Consider the following 22,683-nt stretch of genomic DNA (forward strand, 5'->3'; position numbering starts at 1 on the left):
GAATCTCATGTAGATAGGGTGGTAAAGAAAGCTTTTGGTGTGCTGGCCTTTATAAATCAGAGCATTGAGTATAGAAGTTGGGATGTAATGTTAAAATTGTACAAGGCATTGGTGAGGCCAATTCTGGAGTATGGGGTACAATTTTGGTCGCCTAATTATAGGAAGGATGTCAACAAAATAGAGAGAGTACAGAGGAGATTTACTAGAATGTTGCCTGGGTTTCAGCAACTAAGTTACAGAGAAAGGTTGAACAAGTTAGGGCTTTATTCTTTGGAGCGCAGAAGGTTAAGGGGGGACTTGATAGAGGTCTTTAAAATGATGAGAGGGATAGACAGAGTTGACGTGGATAAGCTTTTCCCACTGAGAGTAGGGAAGATTCAAACAAGGGGACATGACTTGAGAATTAAGGGACAGAAGTTTAGGGGTAACATGAGGGGGAACTTCTTTACTCAGAGAGTGGTGGCTGTGTGGAATGAGCTTCCAGTGAAGGTGGTGGAGGCAGGTTCGTTTTTATCATTTAAAAATAAATTGGATAGTTATATGGACGGGAAAGGAATGGAGGGTTATGGTCTGTGCGCAGGTATATGGGACTAGGGGAGAATACGTGTTCGGCACGGACTAGAATGGTCGAGATGGCCTGTTTCCGTGCTGTAATTGTTATATGGTTATATGGTTATATGGGTGTACAAGGAGTAAAGAAGGGGACCAGAGGTTGTCCATATGTAGACAGCTGCAGTCCACAATCAGTGTTCCCTGCCGACTAAGATACACCGTGATATCTCCCACTGACCCCCAGTGTCCCTCACTGTCCACAGTCAGTGTCCATGGGGACTGACATACACCGTGATATCTCCCAGTGACAATCGAGAATGGGAACACATTTACCCTGAAGTCTCACCATTTCCCATTTAAAGGATTCCCACATGTTGCGAGTTGTTTTATCCATGTAACTGCTTCCAATCTACTTTGGCCGGGTCCTGCCTTGCGTTATGGTAAGGGGCCTTCCTTTAGCTTACAATGTGGATATCCAAGCAACCTCGAGATGGGACTGATGAGATCGATCCCCTGGACACTGGCATGAAGCTGATGGGCCGAGTGGTCGTCCTTGTGGCAATCAGTTCATGGTGGGAGAGCGATGAAGCTGGTTTTAGAGACGTGGGATTGGTGCCTGCGTTTATCCGGGAGATGGTGTCATTTGTCAGTGAGTGAACGGGAGATTATTGGTGCTCGGGGTTGGTGAGGGTGGAGATGCAGATGAGGGAGATGGGGAACAAGAGGCTGGGGACATGAGCTGAAGTTAACATTAACACCGAACATCATTCTGTCCCTCAGCCACAGACTCCGCACTCGGTGACCCATGTGTGAACCACACCGTCCTGGATCAGCCCTGGAGGAGCACGGATTGTTCCAACACTGAGTGCAGCGATGGGGCATGGATGCATGATGAAAATCTTGCAGTGGGATGGTACAGATTTAACAGGTAACGTGAGGTGATCATTGCTGAGAAATTGTACACTGATGGAGAATGTAAACGGGAGAATGAGGGACATGTGAAGGGGAGATGTAGAGAGATGGGGATCATCAGTTGCTGCAAAGGGTCAATAGACAATAGACAATAGGTGGAGGAGGAAGCCATTTGGCCCTTCGAGCCAGCACCGCCATTCAATGTGATCATGGCTGATCATCCCCAATCAGTACCCCGTTTCTGCCTTTTCCCTATATCCCTTGACTCCTCTATCTTTAAGAGCTCTGTCTAGTTATCTCTTGAAAGCATCCAGAGAACCAGCCTCCACCGCCCCTGGGCAGAGAATTCCACCGACTCTCTGTGTGAAAATGTTTTTCCTCATCTCCGTTCTGACTGGCTTACCCCATTCTTAAACTGTGGCCCCTGGTTCTGGACTCCCCCAACATCGGGAACATGTTCCCTGCTCCAGTGTATTCAGACCCTTAATAATCTTTTATGTTTCAATAAGATCTCCTCTCATCCTTCTAAATTCCAGAGTATACAAGCCCAGCCGCTCCATTCCATCAACATATGAAAGTCCCGCCATCCCAGGAATTAACCTGGTGAGCCTATGCTGCACTCCCTAAATAGCAAGAATGTCCTTCCTCAAATTAGGGGACCAAAACTGCGCACAATATTCCAGGTGTAGTCTCACTAGGGCCCGGTACAACTACAGAAGAACCTCTTTGCTCCTCTACTCAACTCCTCTTGTTATGAAGGTCAATATGCCATTTGCTTTCTTCACTGCCTGCTGTACCTTCATGCGCATGTTGTTCCATTGTTTAAAAAGGGGTCTAAGAGTAAACCTAGCAATTATAGACCTGTTAGTTTGACGTCAGTGGTGGGCAAATTAATGGAAATGATACTTAGAGATAATATATATAAACATCTGGATAAACAGGGTCTGATTAGGAACAGTCAACATGGATTTGTGCCTGGAAGGTCATGTTTGACTAATCTTCTTGAATTTTTTGAAGAGGTTACTCGGGAAATTGATGAGGGTAAAGCAGTGGTGGAGAATGTAAACGGTAGAACGAGGGGCGTGTGAGGGGAGATGTAGGGAGATGTGGATCATCAGTTGCTGCAACAGGACGGGGCGTCAATACTGAGAATGGGGAGATCCCACATTGTGGAGAGAGAGACCGGGGAAGACGGAAGCGGGGGGAAAACAATATTGGATTCCGGGTAATGTTGAACGGGGACGGGGTGCGGTCAGAGTGGCCCTGATTCCGGGTCTTTCTCTGGGTGAACAAACTCCCTCAGTTCAGGGACTGACTCTTTGATTATTGTTTCAGTTCTGGTGGATGGAAGATTCCGGAGACTGTCGTTCCAGTGAATCACTGCTCCGGGAAGAGACCAGGCTGGTTAGCCGGTAGGGTCAGAGTTTACAACAGATGGTCTCAGTTATTGTCGGGGAGGGTCAGACTGACGACCCAGATCTCTCCAGAGGGGCCCTCACACGGACACGGAACTCAAATTCCCTGAGAGGTACCCCCACAGTCACTCAGACCCTGGATCCTCACAGAGTGCGGTGGGGAAGCTCCAGCTTCCTGGAGTTTCCCGGCAGTGGCGCTACGGATCCCATCCGCCCGTGGTCTTTTTGTAAATGTAAAAATAAACGTTATTCAGGTAATAAATATAACAATACATGAACCGTGGAAATAATTCATCGGAAATTCTCGGAGTCTATACATACATTCAATACAGTTTTCCCAAATAACAATTTTACCCTTATTTTGAGGGGCGTCTCCAGGAGGGCCTGCCCCCCTTGTCCAGCAGCGGGAGGACCCTAGACTGTGGTCCTCCCCCACCAAGCCTTGGCATTGGCTGCACCGAGCTTCAGTGCGTCCCTCAGCAGGTACTCCTGCCGTCTACAGCGGGCCAGTCGGCAACATTCCCCGACGGACATCTCGCTCTGCTGGGAGGTCAACAACACTTGGGCAGAACAAAGAGCGTATTTCACCGAGTTGATGACCTTCCAGCATCACTCGATGTCAGTCTCTGAATGTGTCCCTGGGAACTGTTCGTAAATCACAGAGTCCTCTGTGACGGAGCTATTCGGGATAAACCATGACAGGGACACTTGCAGACCTCTTCAGACTCTCTTTGTGAATCCACGCTCTGCAAAGAGGTGGGCAACCGTCTCATCTCTAAAGCAGCCGTCCCGAGGGCAACGTGCGCTGGTAGTGAGGTTCCGACGGTGCAGGAAGGATCTGACTGGGAGGGCTCTCCTCACCGCGAGCCAAGCCAGGTCTTGGTGCTTGTTGGTGAGTTCTGGCGATGAGGCATTTTGCCAGACAAGCTGGGCAGTTTGCTCTGGGAACCACGCCACAGGATCAAATGAGTCATTTCCCTGCAGTGCCTACAGTTCATTCCATGCTGACCACGGCCCGATGGACTTGGGGTCAAAGGTGTTGGTCTGGAAGAACCTTTCCACCAACCACAGATGAAGTGGCAATGTCCAGCTGACTGGCACATCCTTCGCAACACTGGGGACAGGTAGAACCTCAGCAGGTAGTGACATTTGGTGCCCACGTGCCTTGGCCATCAGGGTGAGGAGCGACGTTGGGCACGCTTTTACCCCCGTTGTCTGCCGACTTGTACATTATGGCCCGTCGCACCCGATCCATTCTCTACCCCCAGATGAACAGCCCGCGTGATTCCTGTGGGGTAGGAGGGAGGGACAGGCCACACTTGCACCAATTACAGCAGCCCCGAGAGCACCTCACATCTGATTACCACAGTTTTCCCCGTTACGGAGAGGGAGAATTGCTTCCACAGCTCCAGCTTCTTCCCCTCCTTGGCTATCCGCTCCAGCCAATTCTTGTTACACGCCTCCCCCCCCCCCCCCCATCTCCCCTACCCCCAACCAGATCCCCAGCACTTTCAAGAAGTCAGGCTTGATGGTGAAGGGGACAGAAGATCGGTGGGCCAGTTGCCAAAGAGCATGGCCTCGCTCTTCCTGCGGTTCACCCTGGCTTCAGTGGCTGACTCAAACTGGTCGCAGATGCTGATCAATCTGCTGACCGACCATGAATCCGAGCAGAAGACAGCAACATCGTCGATGTACAGGGAGATTTTGACCTGAGTGCCCCCAATGCCTGGCAATGTCACTCCTCTTTTGCTCGCATCCTTCCTGATGGACCTGGCAAAAGATTCAATGCAACCGATGAACAAGACGGGGGAGAGAGGGCAACCCTGCTTGACTCCAGCTTCGACATCAGGTCTGGAGTCAGGCAGGGTTGCCCTCTCTCCCTTGTCTTGTTCATCTGTTGTAATGAACCTATTGCCAAGTCAATCAGGAAGGACCCATCTGAGCTGCTAATTCGGCTCGTGTCCCTCTAAACATTTCATGTCCGCTCATCACCAGCACCCTTCTGGGGGGAGGGGGGGCTTGTGTTTCCATTCCAGACCCCGGCACCCTAGGGTGTCAGCACCAGGGGCTGGTCTCAGGGAGCAGGGGGTGCTGTGGGGAGTGTGGGTGGGGAGAGTGAGGGCAGCAGCTCACCGCTGACTGAGGCAGGTCAGACCTAAACGTGGCTTGTGATCACTGCCTTACACTGGCTCCACTTCACAATCCCCACCGCACTGTGGCACCGGGTACATTTTACAATGTTTATAATCATCATTCCAGGTCCCCATCCCAGCGTGGGAGACGGGGAGGTGACCAGGACAGTCAATTTCACCGAGGATGCAGAGCTCCGTGAGATCAGGGTGAAGAACTGCACCGGTTACTTTGTGTATCAGCTGTGGCCGTCACCCAACACAGCCACTGTGTATTGTACAGGTAGGTCCCCGTTCTCAAGTCACACGGGCTGTTGGGGTTGTGGAGATATTCCTGTGACGTCCTACGTCACCAACACACAGAGCGTGCAGATTAACTGCCCCCCCCCCGCCCCTAGATATGTCCCCTCCCCTCCCACCCTGGTCCCAGCTTCGTCCCCTCCCAAATTCGCCTCAGCACGGCTCCTCCAACCCCACCCACCTCGCTCCTGGCTCAGACCCCTGAACTTCCACCCTCACCCTGTCTTAGTCCCCACTCGCTGGCCGCACAGCCCCTTCCATGCCCCCCCCCTCACTCTGCAAGACCCTCACTCATGGACCTATCTCTCCCCTCCGCCCCCCCTCGCTCCAGCATCGGAACTTCCCTTCTCTCTCCCATGCTCCGTTAGGACTTTCCCATTCAACTTGCCGGGTTCACAGTGATTGTCCTGTGTGATGGGGATGTGCGAATGAAGGGAGTAGGTGTCAATGTTAGGACTAAGCAGAGACAATATGGGCTGTGGAAGGAATTTCACGTTTCACAGTCCCTGGAGTACGTTGAGGACACGTCCAATAGAACAGATGAGGGAACCAGTGGCTGGGCTGTGGGGGATTTTCAGAAAGCATTTAGTACGTTCCTGCACAAGAGGCTGGTCAACAAGGTCAGACCACATGGAATTGTTCACACACTGACATGGATTGAGAATTGGCTTTTGGACAGAGTGCAACTGGTGGGTATAAGCAGATCATTCTCAGGTTGGCAGCAGTGACGTGTGGGTACAAGAGGGCTCAGTGCTTGGGCCCCGGTGAGTCACAGTCTGTATCAATAACTTGGCTGGGACGATCATCTGTGGACTGAGATACACCGTGATATCTCCCACTGACCAGCAGTGTCCCTCACTGTCCACAGTCAGTTCCCTTGGAACTGAGATAAACTGTGATATCTCCCAACACCACACAATGTCCCTTTATAGAAACATAGAAAATAGGTGCAGGAGGAGGCCATTCGGCCCTTCGAGCCAGCACCGCCATTCATTGTGATCATGGCTGATCGTCCCCTGTCAATCACCCGTGCCTGCCTTCTCCCCATATCCCTTGACTACACTAGCCCCTAGAGCTTTAACTAACTCTCTCCTAAATCCATCCAGTGACTTGGCCTCTGTGGCAGGGAATTCCATAAATTCACAACTTTCAGGGTGAAAAGGTTTTTTCTGTCATAAATGACCTCGCCTTTATTCTAAGACTGTGGCCCCTGGTTCTGGACTCGCCCAACATTGGAAACATTTTTTCTGCATCTAGCTTGTCCAGTCCTTTTCTAATTTTATATGTTTCTATAAGATTCCCCTCATCCTTCTAAACTCCAGTGAATACAAGCCTAGTATTTTCAATCTTTCCTCATATGACAGTCCCGCCATCCCAGGGATCAATCTCGTGAACCTACGCTGCACTGCCTCAATCACATGAATGTCCTTCCTCAAATTAGGAGACCAAAACTGTACACAATACTCCAGATGTGGTCTCACCAGAGCCCTATACATCTGCAAAAGAACCTCTTTACTCCTATACTGAAATCCTCTTGTTATGAAGGCCAACATTCCATTAGCTTTCTTCACTGCCTGCTGCACCTGCAAGCCAACTTTCATGACCGGTGTACAAGGACACCCAGGTCTCACTGCACCCCCCCCCCCTTACCTAACATAGCCCCATTGAGATAATAATCTACCCCCTTGTTTTTGCCACCAAAGTGGATAACCTCACATGTATCTATATTGTACTGCATCTGCCACGCATCTGCCCACTCGCTCAACCTATCCAGGTCACCCTGCAACCTCCTAACATCCTCTTCACAGCTCACACTGCCACCCAGCTTTGTGCCATCCGCAAGCTTGCAAGTGTTGCTCATAATTCCCTCTTCCAAATCATGAATATATATGGTAAACAGTTGCGGCCCCAACAGCGAGCCTTGCGGCACTTCATTCGCCACTGCCTGCCATTCTGAAAAAGACCCGTTCACTCCTACTCTTTGCTTCCGGTCTGCCAACCAATTTTCTATCCATGTCAACACCCTACCCCCAATACCATGTGCTCTAATTTTGGTCATCAGTCTCCCGTGCGGGACCTTATCAAAGGCTTTCTGAAAGTCTAGATACACTACATCCACTGGCACCGCTTCCTCCATTTTACTTGTCTCATCAAAAAATTCCAGAAGATTAGTCAAGCATGATTTTCCTTTCATAAATCCTTGTTGACTTGGACTAATCCTTTTACTGCTATCCAAATGTGCCATTATTATCTCTTTAATAATTGACTCCAGCATCTTTCCCACCACCGAAGTCAGGCTAACTGGTCTGTAATTCCCCATTTTCTCTGTCGTGCCTTTCTTGAAAAGTGGGATAACATTAGCTATCCTCCAATCCACAGGAACTTATCCTGAATCTATTGAACACTAGACCAAGTGCAGACCCATTGGGTCTGTTTCCCCAACGTGCGGTTGCGGGGTGGGGGTGGGGGGGCGCTGCAATTTCACACACACACTAACCCCCCCCCCCACACACACACACACTAATCCGCCCCCCCCTTGTATTTATATTATATTTATATTACTCATTAGCTCCTTTTATCCCATCCCCCGCCCAATCCACTCATGCACAGCCCCTCTCACAGGCGCGGCTAGAGAGGGACAGGGAGGGGGGGGGGGTTAGAGCAAGGGGGGTACAGGGACACAAAGAGATGGGCAGAGAAAATAACATGATTAAAAAGGACAATTGAATCTTTTGTAGATATTTATAACCTTTTAAAGATAAATTTTATCTTTCATGCCATTAACATATAATTAAAAAAGACATTGTGCTGTGTTTCGATTTTGCAAATTTTGAGGGAGGAGTTGCATATACGGCTTAAATGAATATTCGCGAATTAGAACTCGACACCAACAAACAAGAGTTTTAATCGTTACTAGACCAAGTGCAGACCTATTGGGTCTGTTCCCCCAACGCGCGGTTGCGAGGGGAGGGGGTGGCGTGAGGTGTCACACACACACACTAACCAACCTCTCACGCACACACACACACACTAATCACCCCTCACACACACACACACTAACTTCATTATCCACAACACCACCTATCTTAGTATCATCTGCATACTTACTAATCCAATTTACCACACCTTCATCCAGATCATTGATGTACATGACAAACACCAATGGACCCAACACAGATCCCTGAGGCACCCAACTAGTCACCTGCCTCCAACCTGACAAACAGCCATCCACCATTACTCTCTGGCGTCTCCCATTCAGCCACTGTTGAATCCATCTTGCTACTCCTGCATTTATACCCAACAATTGAACCTTCTTAACCAACCTTCCACCTTGTCAAATGCCTTACTAAAGTCCATATAGACAACATCCACTGCTTTACCCTCATCAATTTCGTTAGTAACCTCTTCAAAAAATTCAAGAAGATTAGTCAAACATGACCTTCCAGGCACAAATCCATGTTGACTGTTCCTAATCAGACGCTGTTTATCCAGATGCTTATATATATATTATCTCTAAGTATCTTTTCCATTAATTTGCCCACCACTGAAGTCAAACTAACAGGTCTATAATTGCTAGGTTTACTCTTAGAAACCTTTTTAAACAATGGAACAACATGCGCAGTACGCCAATCCTCGGGCACTATTCCCGTTTCTAATGACTTTTGAAATATTTCTGTCATAGCCCCTGCTAATTCTACACTAACTTCCCTCAATGTCATAGGGAATATCCTGTCAGGACCTGGAGACTAGTCCACTTTTATATTTTTCAAAAGTGTCAGTACTTCTTTTTCTTTGAATCTCATAGTATCCATAGCTGCTCTACTTGTTTCCCTTACCTCACATAATTCAATATCATTCTCCTTGGTGAATAACGAAGAAAATAAATTGTTCAATATCTCCCCCATCTCATTTGGCTCTGCAGATAGCTGTCCACTCTGTATCTCTAATGGACCAATTTTATCCCTCGTTATCCTTTTGTTATTAATATAGCTGTAGAAACCCTTTGGATTTACTTTCACCTTACTTTCAAAGCAACCTCATAATCTTCTTTTAGCTTTTCTAATTTATTTCTTAAGATTCTTTTTACATTCTTCATACTCCTCAAGCACCTCATTCACTCCATGCTGCCTATAATTATTGTAGATCTCTCTCTCTTTTTACGAACCAAGTGTCCAATTTCCCTTGAAAACCATGGCTCTTTCCAAATTTTACTATTTCCTTTCAACCAAACAGGGACATAAAGATTCTGTACTCTTAAAATGTCCCCTTTAAATGTCCTCCATTTCTCTTCTACATCCTTCCCATAAAACACAATGTCCAAAGTCACTCCTTTTAAATCCTTTCGCATCTCATCAAAGTTAGCCTTTCGCCAATCAAAAATCTCAACCCTAGGTCCAGTTCTGACCCTCTCCATAATTATATTGAAACTAATGGTATTGTGGTCACTGGACCCGATGTGCTCCCCAACGCATACCTCCGCCACCTGACCTGTCTCATTTCCTAACAGGAGGTCCAGCACTGCCCCTTCTCTAGTTGGTACCTCTATGTATTGCTGCAAAAACCTATCCTGCACACATTTTACAAACTCCAAACCATCCAGCCCATTTACAGAATGTGTTTCCCAGTCGATGTGTGGCAAATTGAAATCTCCCACAATCACTACCGTGTGCTTACTACTAATATGTGCTATCTCCTTACATATTTGCCCTTCCAATTCTCGCTCCCCATTTGGCAGTCTATAATACACCCCTACAAGTGTTGCTACACCTTTCCCACTTCTCAGTTCCACCCAAATAGCCTCCCTAGACCAGCCCTCTAATCAAGCCTTCCACTGTGTACAAACACAGGATAAAGGGAATAATGTTTACTGCATGATAATGTCCAGCAAAGTCCAATTATAGATCGTACGAGGGTCTCCAATGAGATAGATGGGAGGTCATTACCACTCTCTAATTGGTGATAGGATGATTCAGTTGCCTGATAACAGCTGAGAAGAAACTATCTCTGACTCTGGAGGTATGCGTTTTCACACTTCTATACATCTTGCCTGAAGGGAGAGGTGAGAAAAGGTAGTGTCCGGGAGTGAGACTGGGTCCTTGATTATGCTGGTGGCCTTGCCAAGCAGTATGAAGTGTAGATGGAATCAATGGAAGGGAGGTTGGTTTGCATGATGATCTGGGTGCCTCCACAATTATCTGCAATGTCTTGCAGACTTGGATGGAGCTGTTCCCAAACTAAGCTGTGATGGATCTGGATCAAATGCTTTCTGTGGTGCATCTGTTGAAGTTGGCAAGACTTGGGGACATGTCGAACTTCCTTATTTCTGAGGAAGTAGAGACATTTGTGTGCTTTCCAGTCCATTGCATTGATATGGGTGGTCCAGGACAAACTGCTGGTGACATTTACTCCCAGGAATTTGTCCTTTTCAACCATCTCTACTTCGGTTCCCTCAATCTATGTGAACCGCTTTGCTTAATACGTTTATTGGTTCTAAATGCCGAATATGGCTGTTTGGCCAATCGGGTCTACTCCGCCAATCAATCATGGTTGATCTAACTTTCCCTCTCATCCCCATTCTTCTGCATTCTACCCAAAGGTTATGAGGTTCTCAATCTCCTTCCTGTACTCCGTCTCCTTATTAATTGATATCTGGCCCACAATGGTGGTGCCGTCTCCGAATTTGCAAATTAGGTGGATTTGCATTCGCTTGAATAGTCGTGTGTGTACCAGGAGTAAAGAAGGGGACCAGAGGTTTCCATATGTAGACAGCTGCAGTCCACAATCAGTGTTCTCTGCAGACTGAGATACACCGTGATATCTTCCAGTGATGATCGAGAATGGGAACACATTTTCCCTGAAGTCTCATCATTTCCCGTTTAAAGGATTCCCACATGTTGCGTGTTGTTTTATCCATGTAACTGCTTCCAATCTACTTTGGCCGGGTCCTGCCTTACGTTATTGAAAGGGGCCTTCCTTTAGCTTACAATTTGGATATCCAAGCAACCTCGAGATGGGACTGATGAGATCGATCCCCTGGACACTGGCAAGAAGCTGATGGGGGATCGATCTCATCAGTCCCATCTCGAGGTTGCTTGGATATCCACATTGTAAGTGAAAGGAAGGCCCCTTTCAATAATGTAAGGCAGGACCCGGCCTAAGTGGTCATCCTTGTGGCAATCAGTTCATGGTGGGAGAGCGATGAAGCTGGGTTTAGAGACGTGGGATTGGTGCCTGCGTTTATCCGGGAGATGGTGTCATTGGTCAGGGAATGAACGGGAGATTATTGGTGCTCGGGGTTGGTGAGGGTGGAGAGGCAGATGAGGGAGGTGGGGAACAAGAGGCTGGGGACATGAGCTGAACTTGACATTAACACTGAACATCATTCTGTCCCTCAGCCACAGACTCCGCACTCGGTGACCCATGTGTGAACCACACCGTCCTGGATCAGCCCTGGAGGAGCACGAATTGTTCCTGCACTAAGTGCAGCGGTGGGACATGGATGGAGGATAGAAATCTTGCAGTGGGATGGTACAGATTTAACAGGTAACGTGAGGCGATCATTGCTGAAAAATTGGACACTGATGGAGAATGTAAACGGGAGAATGAGGGGCGTGTGAAGGGGAGAGGTTGGGAGATGGGGATCATCATTTGCTGCAATGGGACGGGGCGTCAATACTGAGAACGGGGAGATTCCCCAGACCGGGGAAGACGGAAGCGGAGGGAAAACAACATTGGATTCCGGGGAATATTGAACGGGGACGGGGTGCGGTCAGAATGGCCCTGATTCCGGGTCTTTCTCTGGGTGAACAAACTCCCTCAGTTCAGGGGCTGACTCTCTGATTGTTGTTTCAGTTCCGGTGGATGGAAGATTCCGGAGACTGTCGTTCCGAAGAATCACTGCTCCGGGGGGAGACCAGGCTGGTTAGCCGGTAGGGTCAGAGTTTACAACACATGGTCTCAGTTATTGTCGTGGAGGGTCAGACTGATGACCCAGATCTCTCCAGTGGGCCCCTCGCATGGACACGGAACCCAAACTCCCTGAGAGGTTCCCCCACAGTCACTCAGACCCTGGATCCTCATGGAGTGCGGTGGGGAAGCTCCAGCTTCCTGGTGTTTTCCGGCAGTGGGGCTACGGATCCCATCCGCCCGCTGTCCCTGCTCCAGATCAGAGCCGGAGCAGTTTCTGTGGAGGAGCAGCTCCCAGGGAGCTGGGCCCGTCTCAGGACACCCACAGTTCAGCAACGAGGTGGAGAAATTAAATACACACAACATTTAGTACAAATGTGCTGATGTTGTGTGAATGAAGTGTTTGTGATGTGTCGTGGCTAAAATTATTGCAATCAAGTGACTTTTCCGATGAGGCTGAACTAAAAAATACATACTGTAATTAGTGATGTCATACGCCACGGAAATGGGCCCTTCGTCCCATGCCGAGCATGATGTCCCCTCTGAGCTACTAATTCGGCCCCTGTCCCTCTAAACCTTTCATGTTTGCTCATCACTGGCTGTCAGCACCATCAGGCCGGGGGGGGGGGAGGCTTGTGTTTCCAGTCCAGACCTCGGCACCCTAGGGTGTCAGCACCAGGAGCCGGGCTCAGGCAGCAGGGGCGGCTGTGGGGTGTGTGGTTGGGGAGGGTGAGGGCAGCAGCTCACTGCTGACTGAGGCAGGTCAGACCCGACCGTGGCTTGTGATCACTGCCTTACACTGGCTCCACATTCACATTCCCCACCGCACTGTGGCACTGGGTACATTTTACAATGTTTATAATCCTCATTCCAGGTCGCCATCCCAGCGTGAGAGAGGGGGAGGTGACCAGGACAGTCTGTTTCACCAAGGATAAAAATATCTGTGAGAAACATCAGGAGATCAGGGTGAAGAACTGCACCGGTTACTTTGTGTATCAGCTGTGGCCGTCACCCAACACCTCCACTGTGTATTGCACAGGTAGGTCCCCGTTCGCCAGTCACACGGGTTCTCCTCCCCCGGTCTGACCTGTGACCCCACCTTGTCCAATCGCTCCGTGGGTTCCAGCCTCTCCCCCTCACCCCTGTACCTATGCTTCCCTCCCCTTCATGGAAACATCACTCTCCCGCTCCATCCGGACTCTCCCTCCAACCATGTCCCCTCCCCTTGGTAGAGTCCACTCCCCTCGGTCTGCCCCCTGTACAGACACTCTCCCCTCCCTCCCCCAATCCTGCTCAATAACGTCTCTCTCTCTCTCTGAGCTCGCGCTCTCTCCTTCTCTAGAGAGAGAGAAGAGCGCGAGAGCGAGATAGCTCGCTCGAGCGAGCGAGAGAGAGCGAGAGCAAGAGATCTCGCGCGAGAGCAGAGCTCTAGGAGAGAGAGAGAGCGAGACGAGCGAGAGCGAGAGCGAGAGGAAGCGAGAGCGAGAGGGATCCGATAGCGCTAAGATCGTCGCTCTCTCGCAGAGAGAGCGAGAGAGGAGAGAGAGACGAGTCAAGCTCCGAGACCTCTTCCCCACACTACATCTCCTACTCACCACTCTCCTCCTCCCACCCCATCCCTCTCTCCCCCACTCCCTTCCCTCTCCTCCCTTCCCTCCCCCACCACCAACGGGTCTGCACTTGGTCTAGTAACCTATAAAGATGTTGTCATCAAACATAATTACTTACAGACATTGCGTCTAACAAACTCTATGGGGAAGGATGGCAATGGATTAAACGCTGTGAATTACATTGTCTAAACACCATGAGGTACACTTTCTGAGCTGGACTTCCTTGTTTATGACAACTTCCTGTATAACAGGAAATGTAACAAAGCTGCTGTACCAGAACTTCCAGCAGGTGGCATTAATACTTGTAAACAAAATACAGTCCAGTACACTCCCCTCTCTTCCAGCTTTCCCGCATCCTGCAATTGGTCTGAGGAAGGCTCCTGACCTGAAACGCCACCTATCTATGTTCCCCAGAACTGCTGCCTGACCCACTGAGTGACTCCAGCACTGTGTGTCCTTCACATTAAACCAGTCGGGTTCAGTGGAAATGGATGATTCCGTTGTGTGATGTATAAGAGTGTTAAAGGAATACGGTCCGAGACTCTTGATAGGCTGGCACCACCATTGTACCGAGCGTGCTGGATCAGTGGGGTATTACTGGAGTAACAGACATGTGGTGAAATAATCTGAGGATTGAGCAGAGACACTGTTGTCCCTGGAACACATTGAGGACACATCCAGTAGAACAGATGAGGGAACATGTGGCTGGGCTGTGGGGGATTTTCAGAAAGCATTTAGTACGTTCCTGTACAAGAGGCTGGTCAACAAGGTCAGAGCACAGAGAATTGTTCACACACTGACATGGATTGAGAATTGGCTTTTGGACAGAGAGCAACAGGTGGGAATAAGCAGACCATTCTCAGGTTGGCAGCAGTGACGTGTGGGTACAAGAGGGCTCAATGCATGGGCCCTGGTGAGTCACAGTCTGTATCAATAACTTGGCTGGGACGATCATCTGTGGACAGAGATACACCGTGATATCTCCCACTGACCAGCAGTGTCCCTCACTGTGGCCCCTGGGGCCGAGCCTGGGTCCCCCTCCCTGGGTCCGAGATATCCCCTATACCCCTCCCCCCCTCAATGGACCCAAACTGACCCACAACACCTCCCCAATGACCGAATGTTGTCCACCCCCCCCCCCCGGGACCAATACCACCCCTCGAACCTCAACCTAAACCATCCCCTATTCCCTTCCCCAGCGAGTACAGAGAAGGTTCACCTGACTGATTCCTGGGATGTCAGGATTTTCACATGAAGAAAGACTGTACCTGCCTTCTCTCCATAACCCCTGATCCCTTTATCCACAAAGGCCACATCTACATCCCTCTTAAATATAACCAATGAACTGGCCTCAACTACCTTCTGTGGCAGAGAATTCCAGAGATTCACCACTCTCTGTATGAAAAATGTTTTCCTCATCTTGGTCCTAAAAGATTTACCTCTTATCCTTAAACTGTGACCCCTTGTTCTGGACTTCCCCAACATCGGGAATAATCTTCCTGCATCTAGCCTGTCCAACCGCCTAAGAATGTTGTAAGTTTCTATAAGATACCCCCTCAATCTTCTAAATTCTAGCGAGTACAAACCGAGTCTATCCAGTCTTTCTTCATATGAAAGTCCTGACATCAGTCTGGTTAACCTTCTCTGTACTCCCTCTATTGCAAGAATGTATTTCCTCAGATTAGGAGACCAAAACTGTACGCAATACTCCAGGCGTGGTCTCACCAACTGCAGTAGAACCTCCCTGCTCCTAAACTCAAATCCTTTTGCTATGAATGCTAACATACCATTTGCTTTCTTCACGTGCTGCTGCACCTGCATGCCTACTTTTAATGACTGGTGTACCATGATACCCAGGTGTCGTTGCATCTCCCCTTTTCCTAATCGGCCACCATTCAGATAATAGTCTACTTTCCTGTTTTTGCCATCAAAGTGGATAACCCCACATTTATCCATATTATACTGCATCTGCCATGCATTTGCCCACTCACCCAGCCTATCCAAGTCACCTTGCAGCCTCCTAGCATCCTCCTCACAGCTAACACTGCCCCCCAGCTTCGTGTCATCCTCGTGTGGAGTGGGGGAGGAGGTGCGGTATGGGGGGAGGGGTGGGTTGATCATCCGTGGACTGAGATACGCTCTGATATATCTCACTGACCCCCAATGTCCCTCGCTCTCCCCTCTGGGACCGAGCCGTCCCCTTCCTCCCCCCCCCCTCCCCCCTCCCCCCAAGCGACCATAGCTGACCGACGCACCCCTAACCCTGACCGCGTCTTCTCATCCCCTCCTCAAGAAAGCAAGAGCTCCCTTGATCCCCAACCTAAGCTGTCCATTCCCCTACCGCACTCCCCGGTACCGAGCCGTCCCCACCCCCCGCCGGCTCAGAACCAGACACAAGCTCAGGTATCAATGATAGAATTATTTTTTTTAACCCAAATTTCCAGTCTCCCTTTTCCCTGACTCTCAATCTGAAGAAGGGTCTCGACCCAAAATGTCTCACTGAGTTCCTCCTGCTTTTTGTGCCCATCTCAGGAGAAAATTAATCCAGGGTAATCCAATCTCTCTTTAAAGCTAATGCCCTCTATTCCAGGCAGCATTCTGGTAAAATGTTGCAGTTACGTAGGATTTTGGTTGGGCTGCATATAGAGTATTGTTATAACCGTTCTGGCTGCCCTATTACAAGAGTGACGTGGAGGCTTTGGACAAGGAGCAGAAGGAGTTTACCAGAATGCTGCCTGGATTAGAGGGCATTAGCTTGAAGGAGACATTGGACTATCCTGGATTGTTTTCTCTGCAGATGGACACACAAACCTGGAGTAACTCAATGAGAACAGACCCACAGATGTTGCCTAACCCACTAGGTTACTCCAGCAATATCTATCTTTAGCATCAACCAGAATCTGCAGTCTTTATTTCTACATTTTTCCGAGTAGATATTTGTGGCAGGTCAATTAACATTTACAAGCCATTTTGACATGTACATGGACAGGAAACGTTTAGAAGAATTTGGGCCAATTTGTGGGCAAATGGAACTAGCTGAGATGTGGCGGCATGGATGAGTTGGGCTGAAGGCCCTGTGTCCATGCTCTAAAGTCTGTGACTGTGGCCAGTCCCTGAAATTCACCCCGATTCGGACTGAGGGGAGTGACGTGGAGTGACAGACATTTCAGGAGAGTGGGTGAAAGGAGACTGGATGATGCTGCTCTTTCCACAGAGCCAGTCCTCCAATTCCCAAACTCTGCTGACTGTCTGATGACCTGTTGTAGTGTTGCCACACTCCCGTGTCTCTATTCCTTTATTCCAGATCACCAGATGTCCACTCAGGGGTCATCGACTGGAGAATATGTCCAGGATTCGACTTCTGTCCCAGTGGGAGACACATCCCCAGGTACCAAACCCTCTCACACATTTCACTTGTCCTCAATAACCCTGTCATGGGGTCATAGAGTGACACAGTATGGAAACAACTCACCCACACCGGCCAACATGTTCCAGACACTCTAGCCCCACCTGCCAACATTTGGTCCATATCCTTCCAAACTTGCCCTATCCACGAACCTATCCAACTGTTTCTTAAATGTTAGGATGGTCCCTGCCACAATTTCCTCCTCTGGCAGTTTGTTGCATACATCCACCACCCATTGTGAGAAAAACTTACCCCTCAGATTCCTATTAAATCTTTTCCCCTTCGCCTTAAACCTATGTTCTCTGGTCCTCAAATCACCTACTTTGGGCAAGAGACTGCAACTATCCGACCAATTCCTCTCATGATCTCATACACCTCTAGAAGTTCACCCCTCATTCTCCGGTGCTCCAAAGAATAGAGTTCCAGTCTACTCAACCTCTGCTAAGAGCTCAGACTCTCTAGCCCTGGCAACATCCTTGATAACTTCTCTCTGCCTTTTCCAGCTTGACAACATCTTTCCTATAACACGGTGTTCAGAACTGAACACAATACTCTAATTGTGGCCCCACCAACGTCGTAAACAACTGCAACATTACCTCCCACCTTGTATACTCGATAACTTGGCTGATAAAGGCCAATGTGCTAAAAGCCTTTTTGACCACCCGATTTACCTGCAACCCCACCTTCAAGGAATAATGCACATACACTCCTGGATCCCACTGCGCCACAATACTACATAGAGCACTACCATTCATTGTGTAGGTCCTGCTCATGTTAGACTTGCCAAAATTCAACCTCACATTTCTGTATTAAATTCCATCCACCTCAGCCCACCTGTCCAATCGATCAAGACCCTGCTGCAATTTTTCACAACCATCTATATTATCGGTAAAATCACACAGTTTTCTATCATCAGCAAACTTGCTATCTCGCCATGTATGACATATTGCCAAATTATTAATACCACACCTGGAGTTTGCGTACAGTTTTCGTCCCCTAATCTGAGGAAGGACATTTTTGCCATAGAGGGAGTACAGAGAATGTTCACCAGACTGATTCCTGGGATGTCAGAACTTTCATATGAAGAAAGACTGGATAGACTCGGCTTGTACTCGCTAGAATTTAGAAGATTGAGGGGGGACCTTATAGAAACTTACATGGAAACATAGAAAATAGGTGCAGGAGTAGGCCATTCGGCCCTTCGAGCCTGCACCGCCAATCATTATGATCATGGCTGATCATCCAACTCAGTATCCTGACCTGCCTTCTCTCCATACCCCCTGATCCCTTAAGCCACAAGGGCCACATCTCACTCCCTCTTAAATATAGCCAATGAACTGGCCTCAACTACCTTCTGTGGCACAGTATTACAGAGATTCACCACTCTCTGTGTGAAAAATGTTTTTCTCATCTTGGTCCTAAAAGATTTCCCCCTTATCCTTAAAATGTGACCTCTTGTTCTGGACTTCCCCAACATCGGGAACAATCTTCCTGCATCTAGCCTGTCCAACCGCTTAAGAATTTTGTAAGTTTCTATAAGATCCCCCCCTCAATCTTCTAAATTCTAGCGAGTACAAGCCGAGTCTATCCAGTCTTTCTTCATTTGAAAGTCCTGAAATCCCAGGAATCAGTCAGGTGAACCTTCTATGCACTCACTCTATGGCAAGAATGTCTTTACTCAGATTAGGAGACCAAAACTGTACGCAACACTCCAGGTGTGGTCTCACCATGAACCTGTACAACTGCAGTTGAACCTCCCTGCTCCTATACTCAAATCCTTTTGCTATGAATGCTAACATACCATTCATTTTCTTCATTGCCTGCTGCACCTGCATGCCTAATTTTAATGACTGGTGTACCATGACACCCAGGCCTCGTTGCATCTCCCCGTTTCCTGTGTTTGCCATCAAAGTGGATAACATCACATTTATCTACATTATACTGCATCTGCCATGCATTTTCCCACTCACCCAGCCTATCTAAGTCACCTTGCAGCCTCCTAGCATCCTCCTCACAGCTAAACTGCCCCCCAGCTTCGTGTCATCCTCGTGTGGAGTGGGGAGGAGGTGCGTTGTGGGGGGAGGTGTGGGACGATCATCCGTGGACTGAGATACGCTCTGATATCTCTCACTGACACCCAGTGTCCCTCGTTCTCCCCTCTGGGACCAAGCCGTCCCCTTCCACAAACCCCCCCACCCCCCCTCCCCACCCATCCCCCAAGCGACCCTGGCTGACCTACGTACCCCTAACTCTGACTGTGTCTTCTCATCCCCTCCTCCAGAAAGCAAGAGCTCCCTTGATTCCCAACCTAAGTTGTTTATTCCCCGGCCGCACTACCCGGTACCGAGCCGTCCCCTGGATTGTTTTCTCTGCAGATGGACACAAAAAGCTGGAGTAACTCAGTGAGAAGAGACCCACAGATGTTGCCTAATCCACTAGTTTACTCCAGCAATATCTATCTTTAGTATCAACCAGCATCTGCAGTCTTTATTTCTACATTTTTCAGAGCAGATAGTTGAGGCAGGTCTAATAACATTTACAAGCCATTTTGACATGTACATGGACAGGAACGGTTTAGAGGAATTTGGGCCAATTTGTGGGCAAATTGAACTAGCTGAGTTGTGGCGGCATGGATGAGTTGGGCTGAAGGGCCTGTTTCCATGTTCTATAATCTGTGACAGTAGCCAGTCCCTGAAATTCACCCTGATTCGGACTGAAGGGAGTGACGTGGAGTGACAGACATTTCAGGAGAGTGGGTGAAAGGAGACTGGATGATGCTGCTCTCTTCACAGAGCCAATCCTCCAATTCCCAAACTCTGCTGACTGTCTGATGACCTGTTGTAGTGTTGCCACACTCCCGTGTCTTTGTTCCTTTATTCCAGATCCCCAGATGTCCACAGTGGAACAGACCCAGGGATCATCGACTGGAGAATCCTGTCCAGGATTCGACTTCTGTCCCAGTGGGAGACACATCCTCAGGTACCAAACCCTCTCACACATTTTCACTTGTCCTCGTTAACCCTGTCATGGGGATCATAGAGTGATACAGTGTGGAAACAACTCACCCACACCGGCCAACATGTTCCACCCACACTAGCACCACCTGCCAGCATTTGGTCCATATCCCTCCAAACGTGTCCTATCCTCGTACCTGTCTAACTGTTTCTTAAATGTTAGGATGGACCCTGCCATAATTTCCTCCTCCGGCAGCTTGTTGCATACATTGACCACCCATTGTGAGAAAAGGTTACCCCTCAGATTCCTATTAAATCTTTTCCCCTTCACCTTAAACCTATGTTCTCTGCTCCTCAAATCACCTACTTTGGGCAAGAGACTGCATCTACACGACCAATTCCTCTCATGATCTCATACACCTCTAGAAGATCACCCCTCATCCTCCTGTGCTCCAAAGAATAGAGTTCCAGTCTACTCAACCTCTGCCAAGAGCTCAGACTCTCTAGCCCTGGCAACATCCTCCAAATCTGAGGAAGGACATTATTGCCATAGAGGGAGTGCAGAGAATGTTCACCAGACTGATTCCTGGGATGTCAGGACTGTCTTATGAAGAAAGACTGGATAGACTTGGTTTATACTCTCTAGAATTTAGGAGATTGAGAGGGGATCTTATAGAAACATACAACATTCTTAAGGGGTTGGACAGGCTAGATGCAGGAAGATTGCTCCCGATGTTGGGGAAGTCCAGGACAAGGGGTCACAGCTTAAGGATAAGGGGGAAATTCTTTAAAACCGAGATGAGAAGGACTTTTTTCACACAGAGAGTGGTGAATCTCTGGAACTCTCTGCCACAGAGGGTAGTCGAGGCCAGTTCATTGGCTATATTTAAGAGGGAGTAAGTAGTGGCCCTTGTGGCTAAGGGGATCAGAGGGTATGGAGAGAAGGCAGGTACGGGATACTGAGTTGGATGATCAGCCATGATCATATTGAATGGCGGTGCAGGCTCGAAGGGCCGAATGGCCTACTCCTGCACCAAATTTCTATGTTTCTATGTTTCTACCTTTTCCAGCTTGACAACATCTTTCCTATAACACGGTGTCCTGAACTGAACACGATACTATTAATTGTGGCCTCACCAACGTCGTAAACAACTGCAACTTGACCTCCCACCTTATATACTCGATACCTTGTCTGATAAAGGCCAATGTGCTAAAAGCCTTTTTGACCACCCGATTTACCTGCAACCCCACCTTCATGGAATAATGCACCTACACTCCTGGATCCCACTGCTCCACAATACTCCATAGAGCACTACCATTCACTGTGTAGGTCCTGCTCATGTTAGACTTCCCAAAATTCAAGCTCACATTTCTGTATTAAATTCCATCCACCTCACCCCACCTGTCCAATCGATCAAGACCCTGCTGCAATTTTTCACAACCATCTATATTATCGGTAAAATCACACACTTTTGTATCATCAGCAAACTTGCTATCTCGCCATGTATGACATTTTGCCAAATTATTGATACCACACCTGGAGTATTGCGTACAGTTTTCGTCCCCTAATCTGAGGAAGGACATTCTTGCCATAGAGGGAGTACAGAGAAGGTTCACTAGACTGATTCCTGGGATGTCAGAACATTCATATGAAGAAAGACTGGATAGACTCGGCTTGTAATGGCTAGAATTTAGAAGTTTGAGGGGGGATCTTATAGAAACTTACATGGAAACATAGAAAATAGGTGCAGGAGTAGGCCATTCGGCCCTTCGAGCCTGCACCGCCATTCAATATGATCATGGCTGATCATCCATCTTAGTATCCTGTACCTGCCTCATCTCCATACCCCCTGATCCCTTTAGCCATAAGGGCCACATCTAACTCCCTCTTAAATATAGCCAATGAACTGGCCTCAACTACCTTCTGTCGCAGAGAATTACAGAGATTCACCATTCTCCGTGTGAAAAATGTTTTTCTCATCTTGGTCCTAAAAGATTTCCCCCTTATCCTTAAACAGTGACCCCTTGTTCTGGACTTCCTCAACATCGGGAACAATCTTCCTGCATCTAGCCTGTCCAACCGCTTAAGAATTTTGTAAGTTACTATAAGATCCCCCGCTCAATCTTCTAAATTCTAGCGAGTACAAGCCGAGTCTATCCAGTCTTTCTTCATTTGAAAGTCCTGAAATCCCAGGAATCAGTCTGGTGAACCTTCTCTGTACTCCCTCTATGGCAAGAATGTATTTACTCAGATTAGGAGACCAAAACTGTACGCAATGCTCCAGGTGTGGTCTCACCATGACCCTGTACACCTGCAGTTGAACCTCCCTGCTCCTATACTCAAATCCTTTTGCTATGAATGCTGACATACCATTCGCTTTCTTCACTGCCTGCTGCACCTGCATGCCTACTTTTAATGACTGGTGTACCATGACACCCAGGTCTCGTTGCATCTCCCCTTTCCTGTTTTTGCCATCAAAGTGGATAACCTCACATTTA

The 22,683-nt window shown here is 48.5% G+C and overlaps 1 protein-coding gene across 1 annotated transcript; it reads left to right on the plus strand.

Moving 5' to 3' along the window:
* Positions 1-1,017: 1,017 nt before the first annotated feature.
* LOC116991889 (pancreatic secretory granule membrane major glycoprotein GP2-like) lies at positions 1,018-13,385 on the plus strand. The gene is made up of 4 exons (XM_033050866.1): positions 1,018-1,201; positions 1,333-1,480; positions 2,800-2,876; positions 13,089-13,385. Exons 1-4 carry the CDS (start codon positions 1,018-1,020, stop codon positions 13,298-13,300), a joined length of 621 nt encoding a protein of 206 aa, XP_032906757.1. The 3' UTR covers positions 13,301-13,385.
* Positions 13,386-22,683: the final 9,298 nt, after the last annotated feature.

The sequence above is a fragment of the Amblyraja radiata genome, chromosome 35, assembly GCF_010909765.2.
Source record: "Amblyraja radiata isolate CabotCenter1 chromosome 35, sAmbRad1.1.pri, whole genome shotgun sequence".
NCBI classification, from domain to species: domain Eukaryota; kingdom Metazoa; phylum Chordata; class Chondrichthyes; order Rajiformes; family Rajidae; genus Amblyraja; species Amblyraja radiata.

Bases quoted from the DNA above. Each gene is read 5' to 3' on its own strand.
- LOC116991889 (XM_033050866.1), top strand. From the start codon at position 1,018: ATGTGGATATCCAAGCAACCTCGAGATGGGACTGATGAGATCGATCCC. The intron at 1,202-1,332 runs GTGAGTGAACGG...TCTGTCCCTCAG, and splicing joins GGAGATGGTGTCATTTGTCA to CCACAGACTCCGCACTCGGT. The intron at 1,481-2,799 runs GTAACGTGAGGT...TTATTGTTTCAG, and splicing joins GGATGGTACAGATTTAACAG to TTCTGGTGGATGGAAGATTC.